The following is a 26,227-nucleotide window of genomic DNA, read 5'->3' as shown; positions in this document are numbered from 1 at the left end:
CGCCCCTCCAACATGCCCCTCCACCCCTCCCCCATCCACCAGCCTCCATTTTACCCTCCCACACTCCACCTGCCACTACCGCCCCTCCCAGACCACCCACTTCTTACCTCCTACCGCAGTCTCGCAGCCTCGATTTCCTCTCGCACTCTCTCGTTCATACTGATTAAAATCCTAAGTTCTCTCTGAGCCAGAAGCGTCCGGCAGATTGTGACTGGTTTGCTATTTCGCTGGTTCGCTGGTTCGCTTCATGTCGCGGGGTTTCCTTGTGTGGTTACTGTGTGTGTATGTGTTGCTATTCTGGTTCACGCGTTAAGGATTTCTTGCTGTCTTTTTGTGTGGTCAAGGAGAGTTCAGTAACGTCACTGACTTACGCTCACTACAGACGTCTTACTATTTTTTTAAGTGCACTCGTTTAAGTAGTAACATCATTCACACGACAGACGATCTCTTACTTGTCTTTTTGTGTGGTTAAGTAGGGTTTAATAAGTAACGTCACTCTTACTGTTGTTTTAAGTGGACCCGTGTAAGTAACATCTCTCACACGACAGGCGATCTCTTGCTACCTTTTTTTTTGTAAAGTGGAGCTGTATAAGTAAGTTGCGTTTCGTCTCTTCTTTCGTTTTCTTATTCTCTTTTGTTTGTTTTGTTTGTTGTCTTGTGTGTTATGCTCTTGTACGTATATTAGTTTCATTTTTCTTTCTCTGTCTATCTTCAAATTGTTTCTTTTATTTATTTTTCTCTCGTCTGTCTTTCTATCTTCAAATTATTGTTACTTTTCTTTTTTCTTTATTTTTCTCTCTATTGTATGTTTTTCTCTTATTCTTTATCAATGTGTGTCTGTATCTGTCTTTAAATTATAACTTTCTAAATTGCTTATTCTATTTATATTTTTTTCTTATTCTTTCATTTTCTGTCCGTGTTAAGTTACTCTCACTACACCCTCTTACTTATATGACAGACGAATTACTTCACATACATTGGGGACTAAAAGACATAAACATCTCGGTCACTCCTTGTCAAGTTCTCACGGGCTCACTCAGAAGTCGGCTGAGGAAAACACTCTTCTCTTTCCCAGTGAATTTCCTGGAGCAGTTGGCGAATACAGAATACAGTGCAAGTTAACGTGTTCCTGACAGTGTGTTCGGCCACCTCGGGACTCCAGCTTCTCTGTCAAGGTCGTAAATATTCACAACCGCCTTGACTCTCGTATTCAGAAACGCTTTGCTCTCTCACACGACTATTTTCAAAGACCACAGAGATGATTAGCCGGGTTCTCATGAGTGCTCTTCATGTTAATAATGTAGAAGTCTCGTTAATATGTCACTAGAACCGTAAAAACACTCTAAAACTCAGTGTAACTTCAGCTACAGTGGAGGTACGACCAGAATGAGGACCTAATCCTTACCAAGGGATTATGGATGATCTAGTTACTCATCCAGCACATTGTATTTTATCGATGCTACTAAGAGTAACTGTCAGGGGATAGATCAAGCTTGAAAACTGCCTCAAGTACTGAATTAGTCAAGCTTAAAAGATAACCCTTAACAGTCAGAGAGTTGAAGAAAACCAGAATAGAAGAAGGGAAGAAAAAGGCGTTTCAGCGTCAGCCAATCAGCCAATCAACTTCCGTCAGCATTTTGCATCTCAGTATCAAGGCAGGTCGCTTTCATGACGCTGCTTTGCGCGACTGTGGCTCTGCAAGACACGACGCAGAGTCTTCAGGACGTGAGGGAAACGCCACCACGAGCTGGCCAGTCCTCTGCTTCAGTTACGAATTATTCAGTGCCATATACATTAGTAAAGGGAGGGAGCAATCTCATCTTCTCAGGCCATTATCTCGTAATGACTCATGGATAGCAGCGGGTCTTGTGAACAGTCAAGGCTGCTAATTTAAAGGTCAGCGTCTTCCCCCAGCAGGTCACCGCCAGAGCCACCAGTGCGAGGGTGCGCCACGACACAGTGGACCCCCGTGGGGAGCCACATCCCGCAGCTGTGGGGGGCAGCAGCGCCACAAAGTCATGTGCCAGCGGCCAGAGTGGTTATGGATCACCTAATTGTATCTCACTGACCTTGTTAAGACTACGTAACAGGGGATCAAATCAAGTTTGCAAACTGTTTGTAGTACTGAATTGGTTAATCTTGAGAAGGGAAGCCATAAGAGAGTTGAAGAAAAAGGAAAGTAAGGGAAGGGAGAGGGAGAAGAAAAAGGCGAATTCCAGCAGCAGCCAGTCAACCACTCAACAGCCAAAAGAACTTCACCTTACTGACCTCAGACTAACCAGCAGGGGATCACATCAACATTGCAAACTGTCTGTAGTATTGAATTAGGTGTGAGTCATAAGATAGCAGAAGAAAATGGGAATAGGGGAGGAGAGGAAGGGAGGAGAGAGGCTTGTTTCAGTCACTCAGCCACTCAACATTCGTCAGCATTTGGCAGTGACGGTCAGCCATTCATCCTCATTCCCCCAGTCTCGTTATCTCCACGCTCCCCGCACGCCGTCACGAGGCAGCGGGAGTGTGGGATTTATGTCTGCCTATTGATGGAGATTAAGATGGTGAAGGACAGGGCGAGGGATCTGTCTTCCTCTCGTCTTGTCTCTCTCTCTCTCTCTCTCTCTCTCTCTCTCTCTCTCTCTCTCTCGAATTCATCTTATTTTCAAGACCGCATAGATTATTTCGTATTTTTTTCATTTCTTTTCTTTTCTTTTTATTCGTTGTATTTGTATTTATGTTATGTTTACTTACTTAGGTATATATTATGCGGAAGTCTGTGAGATATTTTCCTATCTATCTATCTATGTCTATTTATCTATTCATCTATCTACCTAACTAGCTGTCTGTATTTAGTTGTCTATCTATCCATGTATTTATCTATATCTACCTATCTATCTATCTATCTAACTATCTATCTATTTGACTTTCCGTCTGTCTTTACCCACAACACCTACCCTCAGCTCTCTCCCCCAGTCTACTCTCCCTTACCTCAATCTACTCTCCCTTCCCCAGATCTATCTATCTATCTATCTATTTGACTTTCCGTCTGTCTTTACCCACAACACCTCCCCTCCTTAACTCTCCCCCCAGCTCTCTCCCCCCCAATCTACTCTCCCTTACCCCAATCTACTCTCCCCAGTCTTCCTCTCACTCCATTTCATCTCTCTACATTCGATCCTCTCCCCAAAGACTTATGATTATTGGTGTTATTAATTACGAGAGTGAGAGGCGTAATGGCGGCCAGACCAGATATTAGCAGCGCGACCTAGGGGGAGAGAGAGAGGGAGATAGAATGTGTGTGTGTGTGTGTCAGGCGGCCTAATGCAACTAGGGGAGGCTTATGGAATTGTGTAGGCCTGCTGGTTTGCGTGGAGACTTTTGTTTGTTTCTGTGTTGCTAGTCTATGCTCTCTCTCTCTCTCTCTCTCTCTCTCTAGCACAGTTTTCATTTTCGCTATCTATCTTTACGTACACTTACACCAAAACATTCTTTCCAACATTTGCTTTAATTTAACACCGAATAAAATAAGTCAACAGTCTTTTTTTCTTATTTTCCCCTTCCATGCAAAATCCTTCCCTCCTTCCCTCCTTCCTTCCTTCCTTCCTTCACTCCTTCCCTCTCAACTTAGACTTTTCATCCTTTACGAGTGTTTACAAGCATTTAGAAGCGGCAATGTGTGGGAAGGCGGAGCATTCAGAGGATGTAAGGGATGAGAGTAAGAGAGTGAGTGAGTGAGTGAGTGAGTAAGTTGGTAAGTAAGGAAGCTGGTAGTGAGTCATGCAGTTCTCATTCTTTAGTGATTTGCTTGACTTTTTTTTCGGAGTAAGTTAGTGAATTTAAGAGTTAAACGTTTGAGTCACTTAGTACTTAAAGGAAGAGGAGGGGGAGGAGGAGGGGGAGGAGGGAGGAAATAGAAGAAGAAAAAGAAGAAAAAGAAAAAGAAAAAAAGAAAGAAGAAGAAGAAGACGAACAACAACAACAACAACAACAACGAGGAGGAGGAGGAAGAGTAAGATTACACGGATTAAATAACGTGAACAAATACCAGGAAAAGCGAAGAGAGAAATAGGAAGAAGAGAAGCAAACTGAAGGAGGAGGAAGAAGAGGAGGAGGAGGAGGAGAAGAGGATTACAAAGGGATTACATTGGAAGAACAGATGCTACAGACGGAGAAGGAGGAGAAGGAATAGAGGATTAAATAAGAAGAAAAGATGTCAGAGGAGGAGGAGGAGGAGGAGGAGGAGGAGGAGGAGGAGGAGGAGAAGGAGGAGGAGGAGGGTTTGGACACAAGATAGAACACAAGGGTTAAGGGCAGCGTGTGTACTTGTTCCGTTCATGTAGGTGAAGTATTAGGTCTCTCTCTCTCTCTCTCTCTCTCTCTCTCTCTCTTAAAGCCACAAACTATTTACTTCTTTATATTTTTTTCTTTCTCTCTCTCTCTCATCCTTCTAGATTGTCTTAACTTTCTTTCTTCCTCTCTTTTTTCTTCTTTCACTCTTCCTTATCCCTTCAAATTGTCTCAACATTTTTTTTTCCATTCTGTTATTCTTCTAAATCATCTTTCCTTCTTTCTTTCTTCTCCTGTTCTTCAAAATTATCTTAACATTCTTTCTCTCTCTCTCTCTTATCCTTCTATATCATCTCTTCTTTCTTTCTCCTCTTATTCTTCTAAATTATCTTCACTTTCTTTCATTCTTATCCTTCTAAGTAATCCTTCCTTCTCTCTTTCGTTGCCACTTTAATTCATTGTTCTTCCTTCTTTCCTTCATTGTCTTACACTTATGAATTGGCGTTCCTTCTTTCTTCCTTCTTTTGTCCTAAGATGAAATAGTTAAAGTTTACATTATACACAAAAAAGTAGTTAAAAGTTACGTAATAGAAAAAAATGAATTAAAACAGTAAAAATCCGATAAAGCAAAAAAAAAAAAACTTCAATAGAAAATATTTTAATACTTTAATAGAAAAAAATAGAACAGTTAAAAGTCCCATAATAAAAAAAAAATGAAAATAGTAATAATTTGAAACAACACACACACACACACACACACACACACAAGAAAACTAAATTAAAATACTAAAAACTCCCATAATAGAAAAAAAAGAGAAAAACTATAGCATTTTCTATTTAACTTCCATTACACGTCTGAATCTTACCCTCCAGGGCATGCAGGTGGTGGTGGTGGTGGTGGTGGTGGTGGTGGTGGTAATGAGAACAAGTGTGGATGCTGGAAACTTTTATTTATCTCATTATCTGGTACAAAATCTTCCAAACATATGGGTATAATATTTGGCTGGAGACAGACATAACTATTGTGATCTTGTTCTTGATCTTGTTCTTCTTCTTACATCTTTACTGCTTCAGAACTAATCACCTAATTAATTTTTTTACCTTGCAGTTTTCTCCAGGTATTCCTCTCTCTCTCTCTCTCTCTCTCTCTCTCTCTCTCTCTCTCTCTCTCTCTCTCTCTCTCTCTCTAAAGAAATCACGAGACTAAGAAAACACTAATATAAAAATAAATAAAAATAACCGTAGAAATAAAAATATAGACGATTTTAGTTACGTATGCAGACTGAAGAGATCAACAAAATAAATAAATAAATAAATAAATAGACAAATAAAGAAATAAACACGAATATGAAAAAAAATGCATGAGCTAAGGACTTACAGGAAATAAGAAGAAAATGATAAAAGAAGGAAGAAATATATAAACTCTACGTAAAGAGAAGTTAAGTTATGCACCAATGAAACACTACACAGCATTCGTAACAGCTTCACGTGACCTGAGGATTACCTGGAGACACCTGGGACCTCATGGGCACTACTATTTTCCCACGCTTTTAAAATTTTCCCACACTTTAAAAAAAAATTTCCCATGCTAAACAAAAATTTTCCCACACTACTTTTTTTTTTCCCACGCTCTCACCAAATTCTTCCACGCTCTACCAATTTTCCCCCACGCTCTTAGTAAAATTTCCCACGCCCTTACAAACTTTTCCCACATTTCCTACAATTTCCCATGCTCTCTCTAAACTTGCTCACCCTCTTTCTAAAAATTTTCCCGCGCTCTTGCTAAAATCCCCAATCTCTTACTAAATTTCCCAACTCCTACTAAAAGTTTCCACGTTCTGCTAAATTTCCTCACGCTTTACCATATTTTCCCACAGTCATACTATTAAACCATTATCCTCGTTAGCAGTGCCCATGGCAAGCCAATATTGCATCACGATAGTTAGTAGTAATGATAAAAAGTAAAAATATCCCTTAGAACAAGACAAGCATGTTTTGTTTTTACGTATATCACAAAAGAACTAGTTAATCATACACTGACTAATACGCACGCACGCACACACACACTCACACACTCACATACATACACACACACACGCTTGAAATAAGAAAATAATGTTATGTATTCCATTTACACGTACAAGTAATACAAAGACACAGAAGCTCATGTACAGCCTTTCCTTGTTTACCAAAAAAGCGATTCCCGACGTGTTCGTAAAGGTAACCAACCCTCACTGCTAGAGTACAAAAACACTTCAGTTACTCCTTCAATGCAACAGAGAAAACGGACTCCACCTGGCGCTGACATCCCGTTTTCTATTAGCTTACCCTTAGCTTATTACAAAGACACACATGTCATTCCTTCATGCAAAGAAAACGGCTCCATCTGTGCATCATATCTCGTTTTCTATTGGTCTGGTCTCCATCCTTATTCCTGGAGCAAAAAAATAATTAAATAAATCAAAACACTTCAGTCATCCTCAATAGGCGAAGAAAATGACTCCACTTGCATTTCACACCTCGTTTTCTGTTGACGGGGGACCTGCGTAGTGTCACAATATACTAAATTAATCGTAACTACAGCCAAAGAGCATCCAAGTACATGAAACACACCTACACAGGCCAGGGAAGGTGAAGGTGACAGTATCAAGGCAAAATACTGGGAGAAAAAGGTGAAGGAAGCTGAAAAAGTGGCCAGTGTTTGCGAAGTGTTGACTGCTTTGCGTTTTCTTTCAAGTGGTTATGGAATGAATGTTGTTGTGTTCGTATTTTGAAACGCTTTGATTTGGTTAGCACAATTTTCAAAGGCCATGGAAGTAATTAGTCAGGTTCTCACGGTTCTTTTATTCCGACTGATTATGAGAATCCTTGCAACCATTTCACTACGAGACTCAACAATTCACAGCACAGGAAGCAATGAAATCTTTTTAAAACCATTGACAAGAAGGAAAAAAAAATGAAATAAAAGATTAGATTTAGCAATTTATAGCCAGTGTAATGCTAAGAGGTGGAGCGAGAAATGCGCCAGACTGGTTGATAATTATGCAAAACCGTTTCGAATGTCAAGGGAAGCGTTGAATTATAACTACAGTCTTGAAAGGACCTTAGAAATATACACTTCACTACACCCACTTGAAAGTAATGGGAAGAGAAGCCAAGAAGTTTCAGAATACAAGCCCAGAGTATAGTGGACCTGTAGTAGTAGTAGTAGTAGTAGTAGTAGTAGTAGTAGTAGTAGTAGTGAGCTCTTTCAAGGATATATCAAGACACTTCTCCAGTTATTTTATAGACTTAAAAGGGACTAACATCTCACTGGGCCCCCTTTTTTATCTTCCTTTGCGTTCCCCTTTGCTAGAGCCCTCTTACATAAAAAGTAGTAGTAGTAGTAGTAGTAGTAGTGAATGGAAATATCACTCATGCTTACCAACATTCCGAAACTTATTCTACCGTTCGCTACAACTCGTACAAACTCTCCCGTGGCCAGCACACACCCCACCTCACCTTTCCATCCTGGCGGAACCTAAAATACGCAACTCTTTGAATGTCCAGAACTACCGTGAGGAAAAATAGAAGCTACGAACACACACTCTTATGAATACAAATATCACAAAAACACGTAATGCCTCTCAGATCAAGAACTCATTTGTCATTTTCACCCATAATGATAAATGCGAAGTTAACACCAAACCTGTGTCATGAAGCGCTTCGTTCCCCCACCAGGACCATTTCCAAAGGCCACAGAGATGACAGTCGGGTTCTCAAGGTGTTTTTCCCTGTTGGTGATGCAGAATCCTTGTTAATCAATCACTAGAATCATGAAAAAACACCCTTGAGAACCTCGGTCACTTCCACTGCGGCATGGTAAGTGTTAGAGGTGAGATGACGAAGCGTTTGAGTACTCAGGCCCGCATCACACACGCGTTGCTAAATGTTAAGTTAATTACATAATTACTGGTTAATATATACGTACATACGTGGGCAGGAGTAATGGCGTTATGCACTGGTAAGCTCTTAAATGTACAGCGTATAAAAGACCAAATATACACTGAAATAAATAAGTGTAATAGTAACTCAAGATTCCTTTACCTAATTAGGAAAGTTCTCGAAATATGGCGTTTGTGAAATATATATAAATCATACATATTATTTTCGTATTTCGTGATGTTAATGGTGCTGGATATCCAATTTGTCACTTCTTTGCCTTATTTCTCTATTGTCATACTGTCTATCGTCATTCTGTCAATATACTGTCCCTCAAATACGCAGAGAGATTATGAAGTATTCACTACCTTGCCTTGTACTTCCTCAGCTGTTCGTCTTGTTGAATATTACACTCGTGAGGGAAACACACGCTAATACCCAATTCTCATATTACTATAGTCAATAAAAAAATAATAAATAAATAAATAAATAAAAAATCTGCAACTTTATCTTTAAATTCAAAATCCAAGTGATTATGTAAACTATTCACTCATGTATCCAATCTCTGTATTATACGTATACGAAATTTTAAAGAACCAAGTGTGCGTCTCAAATCCGTTATCAGAGACGCTTCGCTCTCACCACGACTATTTTCAAAGGCCACAGAGATGATTGGCCGGGTTCTCTAGAGTGTTTCTACTGTTGATAATGTAGAAATCTTGTTAATCTGTCACTGGAACTGTAAAAACAGCCTTGGAAACCCGTGTGACTTCAACTATATAGAGCCTTTGGTAAGTAGTTTAAGTGGGGCGCAGAAGCGTTTCCAAATATGGCCCTTACACGTAAGAAAGTAAAAAAATAAGAACTAAACATGTACTTAATATAGCATCTTATCATCTATACAGTTTACATTTGTGCAGCGGTTAATTATTTACAGCCGATGTGTAAACAATTATCATATGTAGAGTGGGAGGGATGCTGGACTTACAAAAATGATGCAAACATTATGAAACCACTTAATAATGATGATACAAAGACGTAACTGGCAACTCCCCATTTTCTACGGAGCGGACACGAAAGAAAACGTGACGGTATCAACAATTAAGTATCGTATGTGTGACACGTGACAAAGCAATAATTATCGTACCGTCTTCTTAACATTACAGATGCGATATGTATGTCTACGTATGCTGAAATGAGTATTGTAGACTTGTACTTCCTTACCATTTCTGAAACTTAGATGAAACTTGGTGATTTTTAACTAATATATAAAAGAACTTAGGAATTTTACATTATTATTATTATTTTTTCATATTGTAAAAATGAACTTAATTTTCCGTTTTCACACAGAGAGGAAAACCGTAACGATATCCTGATTTTTCATACTGTAAAACGAAGGGGATTCTAATAATGCTCGATTTTTCACTTCATGCAAACAAGAAAACTTAAATAAGTCAATGGTTTTCACAAATTTTAAAGAACTTAATAATAATTTCGAGTTTTTCGTCTCATACAAAGAACAAAATACTTTTCATGATATCAAGAAGCACCTGTTGATTTCCTGGTTTTCCCTATCATACAAAGAAGAAAATACACAAAATACACTTAAGTTTTTAATACGAATACGTTAAAAACAATACGTTCAATACCTGGAAACGAGTTATACAGAATACAATAAAGAGAATTCAACAACAACTGTTCAGTCGGTCAATCTACAATAGGGATGAAAGAAAGAAAGGAAAATAATAATAATAATAATAATAAAAAATGTGAGAAGAAGCCATAGAAAAGACAAGAAAAGTTGGTGTTTTTTTTCCTTACTTAGAGGTGAAAGAATGGCGATAAAACAAATAAAAAAAAAAAGTTATTGCAAATTTTAGCCCATGATGAAAACAAATAAATAAATAAATAAATAAAATAGATAATAAAACAAATCAAAAAAAGTAAAATAAAATAAATAAACAAATAAATAAATAAATGTGTTAGTTCAGTTTTTTAGTCCATAATTTTAATTCAGAAAATTAAAGACAAACGTAGGTGACATTATTATTATTATTATCATTTTTATTTTTTTTTTATTTTTACTTAAATGTGACGAACGAATAACAACAAGAAAATCGAAAAGGTGTTATTCAAAATTTTAGCAGAAACTGGTGCTGGCAGAATAATAATAATAATAATAATAATAATAATAATAATAATAATAATAATAATAATAATAATAATAATAATAATAAATAAAATGTTAGTTCAAATTTGACCCAAAAGACAGGAAAAGACTTAAAAGAAAAAAAATCATTAGTTATAGTTTTATCCCAAATGTAACAAGAAAGACAACGAAAACTTGAAAAAAAAGTGGTAGTAATAAAATTTTCACCACAAACAATAAAACAAAGGAAAAATGAGGAAGAAAGAAAGATATCAGACTTTTTTTTTTTAACTCAAAGGAACGAAAAAAGGAAAATGAGAAGGAATGAAAATGAGAGGAAGGAAAAAAAAAGAAAAACAATGAGAAGGAAAATAGAATACTAGACCTTTTGTAACTCAGATAGATGGAGAAGAAAATGAGAAGCAAAAGTATGTTAGTTCTTTTTTACTTTAGAGGAACAAAATGAAAAGAATACACGAAAAAAATAGAAGAAAAAGTAGCTCAAAGGGACAAAAGGAAGAAAATCAATAAAAAAATAAAAAAAAAATACCTTAGAGGGACAAAAAAAGGAAGATAATCAACAGAAAAAAAGAAAGAAAAGAAGAAAATAAAAAGTCCTATTCTAACAGCAGAGGGACGAAAAAAGACTCATAAGGGACAAAAAACAAGAGAATCAATAGAAAAAAAAAAGAAAAGAAAATAGCTCAGAGGGACAAAAGGAGGAGAACAAACAAACAAGAAAAAAAAAAAAAAAATCGAGTCCTATTTTCATCCAGAGGGACGAGAGAAAAGTCATAAGGGTGTTAATCTTACAGCACAGTGGGGGGAGGTGAGAGGGAAGAGCAAGGTTACAATCTAGATGTGTTATTTAGTATCTTACAGTGAAGGACAAGCGTACAGAGAAGCATGTCAGGCACGGAATCCCTACCAAGCACTGCGGGCTGCGTGTTGTGGTGGTGGTGGTGGTTGAGGTGGTGGTGGTGGTGGTGGTGGTTTCGTCAGCGTCTCCTTCAGGAATACTGCAAAGAGAACAACAGGGAATGCATAGGGTGCGTGTACTTTAAGGTTTTCTTCCCTCCTGATCATATTGGTGAGTATTTATTTATTTATTTATTTTTTTTTTTTGTGGTGAGTCAAAATAGAGCTCAAATCATGATATTTTTTGTTTTGTTTTTACAGTATGCAGCAAATGATGTCTTTTTATAGTGTGCAATAGGGGCTAAATTCGTATCTTTTTTTTTTTTTTTTTAAGACAGTTGGGCTCAAATCATGTTTTCTTTTACGACAATAAGCACCAAATTCACGTTTTTTTTTTTTTTTTTCATGTTTTCTTTACAGCAATAGAGTTCAAATCACGTTTTCTTTAGGACGGTGGAGCTCAAACCATGCTTTTTTTATTTATTTTTTTTACGGCAATAGGGACCAAATCATGTTCAAATAAAAAAAATAAAAAAGCCTTTTGAAATTAAAGAAAACGGACGATAAGACAAAACAGCCACAAGATTAGTGATCACTGAAAGCAAGTTAAGACCAAGATCATTTGCAAAACACCAAAAAAAGAAAAAGAAAAAGAATAAGTTTGAATGATGGAAAAAAAAGGACCATTAGTGAATACTCCGTCAACAAACGACGTTCATTTGTATCAGAGAGAGAGAGAGAGAGAGAGAGAGAGAGAGAGAGAGAGAGAGAGAGAGAGAGAGAGAGAGAGAGAGAGAGAGAGAGAGAGAGAGAGAGAGAGAGACTATAATTTGCGAGTCCTGGGTAGAGAGTCCTGGGTAGAAAAGGAAAAAAAAGAAAAAAAGAAAGGAAAATGAAAAGTAGAATCTGAAAAGGTCATTTGTGAACATTGAAAGGAGTAAAAACAAAACAAAACATTTGAGTACCTGAGGAAAATTAAGGACATTTGCTTGTATCACTTATGCTTCCAAGATAAATTACATGTAAGCCCATTAATTAAGTCTCCCAAAGTGAGTTATAGGTAAAACACTTAATTAATCTGGCCAGGTGAGGACAGATAATCTCCTTAATTAAAATAATCCAGCTAAGATACCCGTATTTTTTTTCACAATCTACCTAATTACAAGTTAAGTTTTTTTTCCAGGTAAGTTACAGGTAAGTCCATCAAATTAAGTTTCTCTAAGTTACAGGTACGTTTTCTAATTATGTTTCTCAGGTAAGTAACAGGTATACCTCCTAATTAAGTTTCCCAGGTAAGTTTAGATTAGGTCTATCAATATTTTCAGATCAGTAGCAAATAGACCTACACAAGTTATCCAGGTAACTTATATTTCTTTTATGATTTATTCCTTCTTCCTTCATTTTCAATTTTTTCTCCTTATTCGTCTTGGTTTTCTCTACCCTTCTTCTATTTTAATGTTCAATCTTCTGTATATTTTCTATTGTTCCTTTATTTTATCATTCCTTCCTTTATTCCGTTTTCATGGCCCACTTTATCCTTTGTTATTTTATCAGACTTTCTTTCTTTCTTCCTTTCCATATTTTTTTTTCCTTTATCACTTATTCAATCAACCTAATTTTCTTGAATTCTTACGTTTACTCTTTCTTTCTCCTTTTCGTTTTTCCATTCAATACATTTTTTTTACATTTATTTAGATTCCTCTAATCTTCTTTAGTCTCTTCTTTCCCTTTCCTCGTTTTCACTCCCATTCTATTTTTTTTATTTTATTTATTCATTTTTTTCACTTTGCCTCTTTCGTTTATTTAGTTTCTCTCCGTTTTATCTTTCTTTTCTTCATCATGTGTTCACGTAAGTAGCGTATGTCAACTACTCTCTCTCTCTCTCTCTCTCTCTCTCTCTCCTGGTTCTTTTGATCACGTAAATTACTCCCACGTGAATTAATCCCACATGTTTTTCCACAACCTCCCTTTTTCCTCTGCCGTATTTCTCATTTTAATATTCATTGGTATTACTCGACAGTTTTCCGCTTAATCTCGTTGGCCACACTTCAAATGGCTGGTCCGTGGCGCCAAAAAACAGAGGAAAGAGTGATTTATACCTGTTGCGTTTACCTGTGTTACTGTTTACCTGTGTGTGTGTGTGTGTGTGTGTGTGTGTGTGTGTGTGTGTGTGTGTGTGTGTGTGTGTGTGTGTACGTCTTTGTGGTGATCTTTTTTTTCTATTTATTTATTTGTTGATTGATTGATTTGATTGTTTAAGGTTTGTGTTTTTCTTTGTTGTTGTTTTTTTTTGTTGTTTTTGATTATTGTGTTATTCTTATGGTGTTCTTGTATGGCATCGTTAAATTTGTGGTTGACGTAAATATCTGTCTATCTGTTTGTTTATCTATCTATCTATCTATGTATCTATGTATCTCTCTATGTGTGTTTGTGTGTGTGTGTGTGTGTGTGTGTGTGTTTTCTCTTGTTTGGCGTTTTTCTATTTGTGTGTTTGTATATGTGTTTATGAGTTTGTCTGTCTTTGGCGGTTTGTGCCTAAATGTTTGTTCGTTTGTTTGTTTGTTTGTTTGTTTGTGAGTTTTTTTTTTCCCTAGTCTCCGGTTGTCCGCTTGTTTGTCATTCTATCTGTTTTATTGTATTTTTCCCTCGCTATTTGTTTATCTATCTCTGTTTACTTATCTATCCATCAATTTATCCATTTCATTTTCTTTAGCTAACTTTTCTGTCTGTCTGTCTGTCTGTCCAATTACTTCTGTGACCGTCTATATACCTGTGCATTTTACTGTCTGGTTTTGCGCCTGTCTGTCTATGTGTGTCTAATTACACCTGTCTTTTAGTGTCTACATACCTGGGCAGCTACTTATATACCTGTTGATCTTTCTATTTTTTTTTTTTTTGTCTGCCTGTCTGTCAGTTTGTCTTTACTGTATGTAACGGATGATCTTTTAATATATCTGTCTTCCTAGATTTTGTCTGCCTGACCGTCTGTCTGTCTAGTTTTATATCTATCTACCTAACTCTGTGTCTGTTTATCTGTCTGTCTACCCTCTCTCTCTCTCTCTCTCTCTCTCTCTCTCTCTCTCTCTCTCTCTCTCTCTCTCTAACCTCTCATCAGCATTATTCACTCTCCTGAACCCAAACACAGCTCCACGCGCGGCCAAATATTCCCCAAACAGGGGCGACAAAAAACACGCCACTTTGCGCCTCGTCCCAGTGTCGTTTCATGTTCCTCCCACACCTGTTTGTGAGTCCCTTTCTACCTTGCTATTCTCTCTCTCATTATGCCTCGTTAAAGTCCCACCTCCTCCCCCTCTACCTCCCTCTCACTCACCCCCTCTCTCTCTCTTCCTCTCTCGGTCACACGCACGCCCTACACACACACAAAAGAGTAAAAATAACAGGTGTTTTTCTTTTTTTGGGATGGGTGGACGGGGGCTGACTCTCTCTCTCTCTCTCTCTCTCTCTCTCTCTCTCTCTCTCTCTCTCTCTCTCTCGGTTCGTCAAGCTATTATAATTTTTGCTAGTTTGTCTGTCTGTTAGTCTGTCTACATATCTACTTGTCTGTCTGTCTGTCTATCCATCTCTCTGTCTGTCTGTCTGTCTATGAGTTTCCTTGCGCCTCTCTGTCCTTTCCTTCTCCTCCTCCTCCTCCTCCTCATGTCTCATTCCTACAGTTTTAAGTGCCAAGATTCCTTTCCTTTCCTCCTTACACACATTTATTTACATCTCCCTCCCTTCCTCCCTCCTGCAACTCCGCGTCCTCCTCCTCGTACTTCGTCTGATCTTCCTCCTCCTCCTCCTCCTCCTTCTTTTTCTTTCCTCTGCATTCCGAGTCTCATTTTGCCTCTCCCCCTCATCTTTCAAGTCCCAGTTCTGGTCTCCTCTTCCCTCATCCAAGCTTCATTTAACGCCTCGACAAACCCCTCATTACTTCCTCCATTCCTTGATGCTCTCACTCACAGCCCCTCCTCAGCATATACTCATTGCTTCCTTCCTCCCTCTTCATCTACTCTTTCTCTCTCTCTCTTTCTCTCTCTCTTTCTCTGTCTGTGTGTTTGTTTTTGTCTCTTTCTCCTTATCTGCTTTGCTTATGACAAGTTCTGTTTTGTTTTTCGTTATCTTTGTTGACTCTCTCTCTCTCTCTCTCTCTCTCTCTCTCTCTCTCTCTCTCTCTCTCTCTCTCTCTCTCTGCTCAGCCTTCATTTATCACAACTTTTATCTCTTTTTCTATTATGTTCGTCGTTCAACTTTCATCTATTATACTTTTTCCCTTATTCTTTCTCTCTCTCTCTCTCTCTCTCTCTCTCTCTCTCTCTCTCTCTCTCTCTCTCTCTCTCTCTCTCTCTCTCTTGTTATTCCTCGTCTCTCCTCCTCCTTTCATCAATCACACGTTTCCTTTCATTCCCTTTCTGTTGTTCCTTGTCTTTCCTTCATCTTCCATTTATCACACGTTATCTTTCACTCTCCTGTTATTTCTCATCTCTTTAGTACCTTCCATTTATCACATCTCTCTTTGGGCACTCTTCATTAAAAAAAAATAAATAATAATTCCACTTCTCTTCCCTCGTCTCCTGGATTAATAACTTCACTGCACTTTTTTTTTTTTTTAACGACCTCATTTGCTTCCTTATTACTCTTTAAAATTTTCATCTGCACCACACAAAACACTGAAGAGTACTTCTGTATAAGTACTCTTCACTTCTACACCTTTCCCACCTCACCTCTCACCTCTTCCACCTCTCTCACCGCTACCCTTCACTCGCTCTTCCACCTCCTACCTCTACTTCCCCTCCACTCCCTTACTTCCTCTTCCTTCTTTACTTGCTCCCCTCCACTCCCTTACTTCCTCTTCCTTCTTTACTTGCTATGTCATTCTTTTTTTCTTCTCTTATTCCATTTAATTTCCTTTTTGTCTTATTTTTTTTTTATTCAGTAATCCTAACTTGTTCTCCTCTTCTCTTCCATCTGTGTATTTTTTTTGTTTATTCTTCCTCGTTTTCTATTTCTAGTTTATTATTTTTTTTTTAAGTTGTCCTCTTTCTCTTTCCTTTTTTTAATGTTTCCAGCAATAATCTTAATTTGTTTTCCTCTTCTCTCTGTGTGTTTTTCGTTTGTTCTTTCCTTTTTTTTTTCCAATTTCCACTTCATTTTGTTACTTCTTCTTCTTCTCCTCTTCCTTTCATCGTTTCTTCTTCAATTTATATATTACTAATCTTATCTAGACTTCTTTTTTTCCTTCAATCTGTCTAATTTTCTTTCATTCTTCCCCATTTATCATTTTGCGTTATCAATTTTCTTTTAGTTATCCTCTTTCTTTTCCTCTTACTTCCATCCTTTCTTTCTTCCATTTCTCTTTCACTAATCTTGACTCATTCCTTCAATCTCTCTAATTTTTCTTCCATTTTTACCCGTTTATCATCATTCATCAATATTCTTTTACCTGCCCTTCCCCTCCTCCTCTTCCTTCCATCTTCTCTTCTTTAATTTTTTTTTTTATATTACTAATCTTATCTTAACTTCTCCATTCCATGTCACTAATTTCTTTCCCTCCTCCCTAATTATATATTTTTTCTTCCCTTTCATTCATTTAATTTCTTCCCCCATTTTCTTTTTCATATCTACATTATCATTAATTTCAGCTTGCCTCTTCCTCCTCTTCTTCTTCTTCCTCCTCCTCGTCCTACTCTGCGTCTTTCAAGAATTTAATTCCCTCGTTTCTCTTTTCCTTTTTTTTTCTTTTTTTTTTATACCTGTCAGAATTTTCCTCTTGTAGCTTTGGGTTATTTTCTATATTTTCATTTTCTGTTTGTATCTAACGGTCACCACTACAATCTCCTCTTTCATGTTTATTTTCGTATTTCATTTCCCTCTCCTTTTCGTTATTTATCGTATTTCATTTCCCTTGTTTTTTTAATTCTCAATTTCGGCATCTTTTTGTTTGTTTGCGTGTGTGTGTGTGTGTGTGTGTGTGTGTGTGTGTGTGTGTGTTTCTCCTATTCCCTTTCTCAATGTTTATATTTCGTTCACTTTCTAAATCTTTTTCATGTTGATATTATCACTCCTGTTGTCTTCTGGGGATGAAAATGCATAACAGCTTTTCCTCTTTCTTTTTCTCGTTCTTTTCCAGCCAATATTGAAGTTTTATCTCGTGTTCTTTCTCAGCGCTTTTTTTTTTTTTTGGCATATTCTTTTGTATTTAATCTTTTCCAGACACTCTTCTTTGTCATGTGATTCCTTCCATTTCTATCACTTCTTTATATTCTGACATTTTGTTTTTAACAGTAATATAAACTTTTTCTTTCATTCAGATATCAACATTTCCTCTCGTTTTCTTTCTCTTCCCCATCTGATTCTTTTAAACGTTTTTCTCTCTGTTTCTGTCGTTGTTTTTGTGTTATTTGATTTCTCCCTTTTATCGCGACTTTCTACCACTTCCTGTTCCAGCACCACCTTCATTTACACACACACACACACACACACACACATACACACACACACACATTTTTCAATATATTTCTGTCACTGATTTGGTTATTTCATTTCTTTCCTTTTAATTGTGAGTTTCTATCAGTTCTTTCGTATATCAGTAACACCTTGCCCTTTCTCACCTGTCTCATTTCTTACCTGTAACTTTTCTCACCTTGTTAATCTGTTTATGTCACTGAGTTTATGTAATTTCGTTTCCCTCTCTTTTATATTTACTTTTAATCAATGTCTTCTCTGTCATTGTCTTCTTTACTGCTCTCTTTCATTCTATCTTCTATAGTCCTGTCTACTTATCATTGTCTTCCTCTATCAGTTTCACCTTGTCTTCCTCACCTGTCCAAATTATTACACCTCTTTCATCTTATCAATCTTATTATCGCCTCAAACACTACACCTTTTGTCCCAACCTCACCACACCTGCACTATACACCTACACACATCTCGACCACACATTTAAACACACCTTCACACTTTTAAACACCTGCACTACACACCTATCACCCACCTAAACACACTTACACACTTTCAAACACCTATACTACTTACATTCCCCACACGTATCACACACCTGCACACACCTGTACCACAATCACCTGAGCCCTCGCACCGTATCTTCATTAAGGTGGGAAAGACAATTACGTCACCTTTACCTGTCCGTCTCTTCTCATTTAGCCATTTATCTCTATTCCTCCTTTCCTATTAGAGTCAGGCTATCATAAATTAATGTGACACTTCATTCGTCTCTCTCTCTCTCTCTCTCTCTCTCTCTCTCTCTCTCTCTCTCTCTCTCTCTCTCTCTCTCTCTCTTTCTCGACCAAGTGTGGTAATAAATAGAAGGTGAAGAATAGCTGGAGAGAGGAACGAAGGAAGAAAGAAAGGAATCAAAAGAAAAAGTGCAATAATGTATAGTATAAGAAGGGAAAAATAGAAGAGAATAAAATAACGTGCAAAAAAGCGATGAAGAAGAGACAAGGTGGCGGGTGATAAATCTAGACACGACAGAGATAAGGTGAAAAATGGAGGACGAGGAGGAGGAGGAGGAGAAGGAGGAGAATGATAAATAACAATATTGGTAGAAAGAGATTTAGATAACAAAGAAGGACAAACAGGACGTGACTGATAAAGATGAACATGAGGAAGAAAGGAGAATAGACACAAGGGAATAGAAAAAAAGAAGGTAAATATGAAATAATGAAGAAGAATAAAGATCCGTGTGAAATAAGAGAATGAGAGGAAGATTAATAAAAAGAAAGTAAATAAAACATAATGAAAAGAATAAAAGTGTGTGAAATAAGAGAATGAGAGAGGAAGATTATTAAAAAAACGAAGGTAAATAACATATAATGAAAAAGAATAAAGATAAGTGTGAAATAAGAGAAAGAGAAAGAAAATAATATTAATGGAGAAAGGGAGAGATAAATGAGATGTTAAAAAAAAGAATATTATGAAATTGTTAAAAAATGCTCCCCACTTTTCTCTTTCTTTCGTAAAAACTGACTCTCTCTTTTCTCAGAACACAGTAACTTAAGACTTTTACTGTAATTTGGCACATCTTACCTTAATTACTAACCACTCTGGGGCCTCTTTTATTGCTCTACGGCTTGTAATGTCTAAAAATTGCAAAATCTATTCTTTTTTATCCCTTTCTTTCTTGCAGATGCTTATAAAGATTCCATACACTGCTTTTAATGCTGTAGATTGTTGCGTATCCCACTGAAAGGGTTAATGATTCAACAGGTAAACGTTTCACTTAATAAAAAATAAATAAATAAATAAAAAATGTTGTTAGTGCTAAGACATTAGGGAACTTTAAGGGAAGATTAGACAGGTTTATGGATGGGGATGATAGGTGGAAATAGGTGGGTATATTTCATACAGGGACTGCCACGTGTAAGCCTGGTCACTTCTTGCAGCTTCCCTTATTTCTTATGTTCTTATGTTCTTATGTTCTTAAAAAATGAGTGATAATTTAAGTACAAAATATCTTTCACTTATAAGACACAAGAGTTCACTTTTCAATCTTAACCTAATTCGATGTGTCTCTTCCTACAGGTTAACTTTTCACACCTGTATCCAAAAAAAAAAAAAAAAAAAACGAGATAGAACAGCGTGAGGTGATGCATGTCTAAATTTTCTTCAGGTATATAAAAAAATAAGTTTGTCTTCTAAACTCGCCTAAAGATCCCCGCAAAAAATGTTCCTTTTCTCTCCAGGTAAACGCTTCACACCTGAATTCAAAACATGGTGAAAACAATCAGCATCAACTCCGGTCCAAAATCTAGTTAATCTTTCCTTGGGCTACAGGTAAATTTTTCATACCGTACAAAAAGAAGGAAAGAAAAAAGCACACACTCTTGTCTAAATTTCCCTCAGGTATGCAAAAGCCAAATCAACTTAAATTAACCTTCCCTTGCTGTACAGGTAAACTTTTCATGCCGCTTCAAAAAGAAAAAAAAAAGAAAAAAAAGAAAAAGGAGAAATAAAGAAGAGAATAAAAAGACAAAGAAGAGATAAAAAGAAACAAGGGGAAAAAAAAACAAGTCCTGTGAAAATTTTCCTCAGATATAAAAGGAAAAAATCATTCAAACACCAAAAAAAAAAAATAAAAAAATAAAAAATAAATAAAAAAATAAATAAATAATAAAATAAATAAATAAATAAGCAAATAAAATAAACAAATAAATAAAAGAAAAAACGTATACCTTGCAAGGACGGCACAAAAGAACAACGCGGTAGTTGCTCACCAAAACTCTGTAAAACTGTTGAGTATTATAAAGCAGCGGGCGGGCCAAGGAGGAGCAGGGCCGTGGTGAGGGAGGCGAGGAGGGAGGCGGTGGTGGTGAGGAGGGCGGGACGTGTACACCCTCCCCCTCCCCGGATGGACTTCCCCAGCGCCACCTCTGCTGTTGGGGAGAGAGAGAAGAAGAGAGAACTGTATGGATTAACTGTACTTTTTTCCCCGCTCTCTCCTTCCTCTCTTTGCGCCGCTGTGGGGAAAAATGTATGGCTGGTATTAATGGTCCTTTTATCTACTGTTCATGCTGCTGTGTTTTTCTCTCTCTTTCCTTTCTCTACAGTCTCCCTTTGTTTGCTTTTAACGTTTTATGATTTTCTCTTTGCACGATTTTATGTACAACGTTATACTGCGTCCAGAAAGAAAATATATTAGCTAAAAAACTACAACGCTAACTAAATGTTCTCAAAATATAAAGATGCATCAATATGTGCTACACTTTTCATGACATCTTGCAAAAAACTCTAATCGTATTCTCAATATTAACTCAACAGGCTTCTAATGCATTGTATCAAGCACAGACAGAATATCAGAATAAAAAAAAAAAAAAAGTAAATGCATAAAAAACTAAGACAAATTCTCAAAACATGCTTTAATTAACCCGTTCAGCACCAGATACACTTTCGAAGCTTCACAAAATCACCTGTTATTAATGAGAGGAGTAAACGGAGACATAATGCTAGTTGATGAATGGCTACAGGACACTTTTAACGCCTTTAGTACAACAAAAACATCTTAAAGTCAATACAGTTCTGTAATGGTATCCGAAGTGAAAGTGAGGTGATATGTGGTACTCAAAGGGTTAAATATAAGAAATAAACGAAGAAAAATCAATACAAACCATCAAAACATGCTTCAGTAATCAAATCAAGAGGAAAAAGACAAAAATAATACCGTGCTTAAACTATAAAATCATTCAGAGTCATCCATCATGCATTGAGAATCAGCGAGGGACAAAAGCCACCCCTTGAGGAACCCCTGTGAGTGTGTGACCTTCAGGACACATGCAGCGCTACAGTGAGAGGCGACTACTGTGTCCCATTCCGCGGTGGTGGTGGTGGTGGTGGTGGTGGTGGTGGTGCAGGGAAGGTGTTCAGTGGCTCTTAAACTCTGCAACACGAAAGTTTCCCCCTCGGCGCTACGTCACACTGTTATTCGATCAGAACTCGGTGAACCATTTAGTGTCTATTAATTTGGCGCCAAAACTGAGTGAAATAGTCGTTTTCCATTCATTTGGCCCCAAAACTCAGTGAATTAGTCGTTTTCCATTCATTTGGCGCAAAAACTCAATGGATTAGTCGTTTTTTTTATTAATCTGGTGCCAAAAATCAATGAATTAGTCGTTTTTCTTTAACTTGGCGCCAAAACTCAATGAATTAGTCGTTCTTTATTAATTTGGAACCAAAAGTCAATGAATTACTCGTTTTATACTAATTTAGCGCCAAAACTCAATGAATTACTCGTTCTTTTATTAATTTGGCACCAAAACTCAATGAATCACTCATTCTTTTATTAATTTGGCGCCAAAACTCAATGAATTAGTTGTTTTTCATTAATTTGGCACCAAAACTCAATGCATTAGATGTTTTTCATTAATTTGGCGCCAAAACTCAATGAATTAGTTGTTTTTCATTAATTTGGCGCCAAAACTCAATGAATTAGTTGTTTTTCATTAATTTGGCACCAAAACTCAATGAACTCGTTGTTTTCATTAATTTGGCGCCAAAACTCAATGAACTAGTTGTTTTTCATTAATTTGGCACCAAAACTCAATGAAATCGTTGTTTTCATTAATTTGGCGCCAAAACTTGGTGAATGAATGAGTGCACTGATAAACTCTGTCTTTCTTGGGTATTTTCACCTTTTTCTGCCAGATTTTTCAGCGATTGTGTCAGTTTTGAGGATAAACTTTATAAAGAATGTTAATTTAAGGGATTAACTTTTCAAAATTAGTCACGTTTGAAGACTAACTCAAATAAAGGTAAATTTGAATTTTTCGGGGTTTTGCTTTTTAAAAAATGACCAGATTGCGATTTTATTTTAAAGAAATGCTATATATATTCATTCAAAATTTAAGGAAAGGCTAAAGTTCAATAAATCTCCAAAACAAATTTTAGTCTTTTTTTTCATTTATTTATTTACTTTTAAGAATGACTGGGTTTCGATTTCATCTTAAGACTACATATTATTTCCAACTTTATGGAAGGGCTAAATTTTAATGAACTTTTTAAAGGAATGCTAGACTTAAATACCATAAAGAAAAAAAAAAAAAAAAAACGTCACATTTCGATTATATCTTAAAGAAAGATTAAATACCAATTACATTTATAAAGAAATGATAAGCTTCAATTCCTCTTCAAAGTATCTAGATCAGATTTCGACACCACAATAAAGTTATCAAACACAGAGTGGCGATTTAGAAGAACTCAATAAACACCCTATTCAATTATCGTCCCTTTTGGAAGTACTCGTAAGTCGTGACCAAAACTTAAGCGCCACTGCTACAGACAAGAGGGAGAGGGAGAGGGAAAGGGAGAGGGAGAAGTAAGGACTCTTGCGGCTCAGCGTCAGGCCGTCGGAGCCTCCCTGGAGCCAAAGAAAACGGGAAAGATGAAAAAAAAAAAAAGATCTAAAATAGTAAAATTCCAAATTGAGAGAGAGAGAGAGAGAGAGAGAGAGAGAGAGAGAGAGAGAGAGAGAGAGAGAGAGAGAGAGAGAGAGAGAGAGAGAGAGAGAGAGAGAGAGAGAGAAAGTTAAATAGTAATACCAAACAAGAAAGAGACCAAATAAAGAAACAATAACAACTAGAATAACTCGAAACGGTAAACCAATGCCAACGAAAACAATAATAATAACAAACTGGTGCTATAGAATAAACTTTTTCCATACTACAAAACTGGGAACTGAGGGAAAGGAGGTGGAGAGAAGGAAGGAAGGAAGGAGAGAAGGAGAGGGTGTGGAGACGTGGGTAGGTAGATGGATGCAACACACGAGGAGACTAACACTTCTGTTTGAAAGAAAACTAAACAAACCTTTAGTCATAGGGAGAATGTGAGACTGCGACGGCGGGGTGGAGGGAGCAGCCGTGGAGGTAGTGGGCTCTTCTAGATAAGGGAAAGTAGTACGGACTAGTAGGACGTGGCATGCAGAATGTTGCGGGGGAAAATCATCTCTCACCATGTTCACGAAAATGTACTAAGAAATTAAACTGGTAATGAAGAGGTCTCAATATGGTGGAGGAAAAAAAAAAAAAAATAAATAAAATAAATAAATAAATAAAGACGAAAAGAAGAAAAAAAAATAAGGTAATTAACTCAAAAACTGCTACTATGCTTGAAATGTGTAAGATTTACTGCCAAAACTGTAAAAAATGGTCAGAATGAATTGTAAAAATGATAAAAATGAATAAAGAGAAAGAGAAAAGAAAAGGAAAGAAAGAAAACTAATACACAAACTGCCAATATACTAAAATAGTCAAAGATTTACTGTCAAAACTATAAAGTAATTGGCAAAAATGACTAGCGAAAATGGAAAAAAAAGAAAAGAAAAGCTGAGAAAAGAAAACTGATTCTTAAACTACCATTGCTAAAAATAATCATTGTCAGCACTATAAAAAAAAAGGTAAAAATTAATAGCAAAAATGGAAAAAAAAAAAGAAGGGAAAAGGAAAAAAATGATTCTTCAACCGTCAAGATGCTAAAAAAAAAAAAAAAAAAAAATTGTCATCACTTAAAAAATGGCAAAAAAATGAATGATAAAAATAACAAATGACTTAATAAATGGAAAAAAAATATAGGTAAAAAATAACTCCTACGGGCAAAAAAATAACTTAAGTGACCAGTAAAGGGCAATAAGTAACTAAAAATGACGAAAAATGATAAAAAATAATTAAGAAATACAAAAATAATACAAAAAAAATATATAAAAAAAGCAAAGAAAAAATCACCACTAAAATAGTGAAAAATAAAAAAAGCTCTAAATTGTAAAAATGGCAAAAAAAAAAAAAAAAAAATCACTGCGGTAAAACAAAAAAAAAAAAAAAAGAAAACATAACTCAATAAAGTAAGAAAAAAATATGAATAAAATAAGATAAAATAAAACAAATAGATAGATGAACAAATAACTCACATGATGGTCTAACAATCAATACTGACAAACACTAACAATGGTGACACATGTATAAAGCTAATCAAGATGTATTCATATATGTACACTCGTATAAAAAAAAAAAAAAAACCACTGTGTTCCTTCTCTCTACATCAACCTATGTACAAACAACACCTTGCTTCCTCACCACACACTGGACTTAGAGGTAAACTTGCCACCAGGAAATTAACTAAGAAAAATAATAACAAATCACGCACAAGGACACATATTGACTATTGAAACGATGCACTTCATAATAATAACTGTAATGGTACTTAAAAAAATAATGGGGGAATATATACTTGCAAAAAAATTAATGGTTACTTCAGTACTTATGTCTATAGTGACTCTATGCACACTCACGTCAAGAACTGAAGTGAACAGAACGTAAGGACAATACATACAGAGACAACAGTAAGAGGAGAGAACACTAAAAACCTTAGAGTTAGAGAACACTTCTAAATGTTATAGAGAACCAAAGCTTTATGAAAAAATGGCCACAGTTTGTTATATATATATATATATATATATATATATATATATATATATATATATATATATATATATATATATATATATATATATATATATATATATATATATATATATATATATATATATATAATGTCTTATGTCTTTGTGCTTTTATCCCATTGAATTATTTATGTTATCCAGGGGCATTATGTAGTTACAAATTTAAAGCAATTATATAATTATGAAAGAGATTTTTGTAATTGGATGTGATTTAGAGAACCCAAGTTTTATATATATTTTTTTTCTTTTAAACTTTTTGATTTGTTTCTTTTTCTTTTTTTTCTTTAGTCGTGTGACGCTTAATTAGGCAACATTAGCAGAAATCAAAACAACTCTGTCCTGTAAAAATTATTTAAAGTAACCACAAAGTTTATATAATTACAAAAATCTACAAGTTTTATATTTTTCTTTTACACAAAAGACGCTTAAATACGCAATGCCAGTAATATTAAGTAACTCTTTCCAAAAATAAATAAATAAATAAAATAAAAAAATAAAACTGTTTAGAAAGATTATATAATTACATATTTTTACAAGTTTTATCATTATTCTATCTTTTTTTTCCAAGTTACGCTAAAATACGAGATATTATCAGAAACCAAACAGTCTTTCCTAAAAAAAAATCGAACTGCTCAGAAAATTATATGATTGCAGACATTTACCGGATTTATATTTTTCTTTTTTTTTCTTTTTACTTACGTGACGCTCAAATACGCACTGCCAGTAGTAATTAAATAACTCAGGAAAAAAATTCAAACCACTATGAAGGATTACGTAATTATATATATTACAAGAATTTGGTGATTTTTAAAGGGATAAACTGATTAATTAAGGGTGATTTGATTTTTAAAGAGATAATCAGATTTTTTAAAGGGGTAACTTGATTTTTTAAAGGGGTAACTTGATTTTTTAAAGGGATAACTTGATTTTTTAAAGGGATGACTTGATTTTTTAAAGGGGTAACTTGATTTTTTAAAGGGATAACTTGATTTTTTAAA

General features: G+C 35.8%; 1 protein-coding gene across 12 annotated transcripts in view; it reads right to left on the bottom strand.

The window, feature by feature from the left end:
- Positions 1 to 5,428: 5,428 nt before the first annotated feature.
- The window catches only part of LOC135092696 (roundabout homolog 3-like), a 183,083-nt gene continuing 162,284 nt past the window's right edge, over positions 5,429 to 26,227 (bottom strand). For 8 of the 12 annotated variants that reach the window (XM_063991318.1, XM_063991319.1, XM_063991317.1 and 5 more), the window contains 3 exons: positions 23,582 to 23,653; positions 20,500 to 20,658; positions 5,429 to 11,370 (listed from right to left, as the gene is read on the bottom strand). In XM_063991318.1, the coding sequence (XP_063847388.1) occupies positions 20,525 to 20,658; positions 23,582 to 23,653 (206 nt within the window). In that variant the 3' untranslated portion in view covers positions 5,429 to 11,370; positions 20,500 to 20,524. Of the gene's footprint in view, positions 11,371 to 20,457; positions 20,659 to 23,581; positions 23,654 to 26,227 lie in introns of all 12 variants that reach the window. The other 4 variants (XR_010263005.1, XR_010263006.1, XM_063991326.1 and 1 more) reach the window with 4 other exon arrangements.

This window comes from Scylla paramamosain, chromosome 40, assembly GCF_035594125.1.
Source record: "Scylla paramamosain isolate STU-SP2022 chromosome 40, ASM3559412v1, whole genome shotgun sequence".
In the NCBI taxonomy this organism is placed as follows: Eukaryota; Metazoa; Arthropoda; class Malacostraca; order Decapoda; family Portunidae; genus Scylla; species Scylla paramamosain.
Note: the sequence above shows the minus strand (reverse complement) of the source record. Positions and strands in the feature narration are given on the sequence as shown.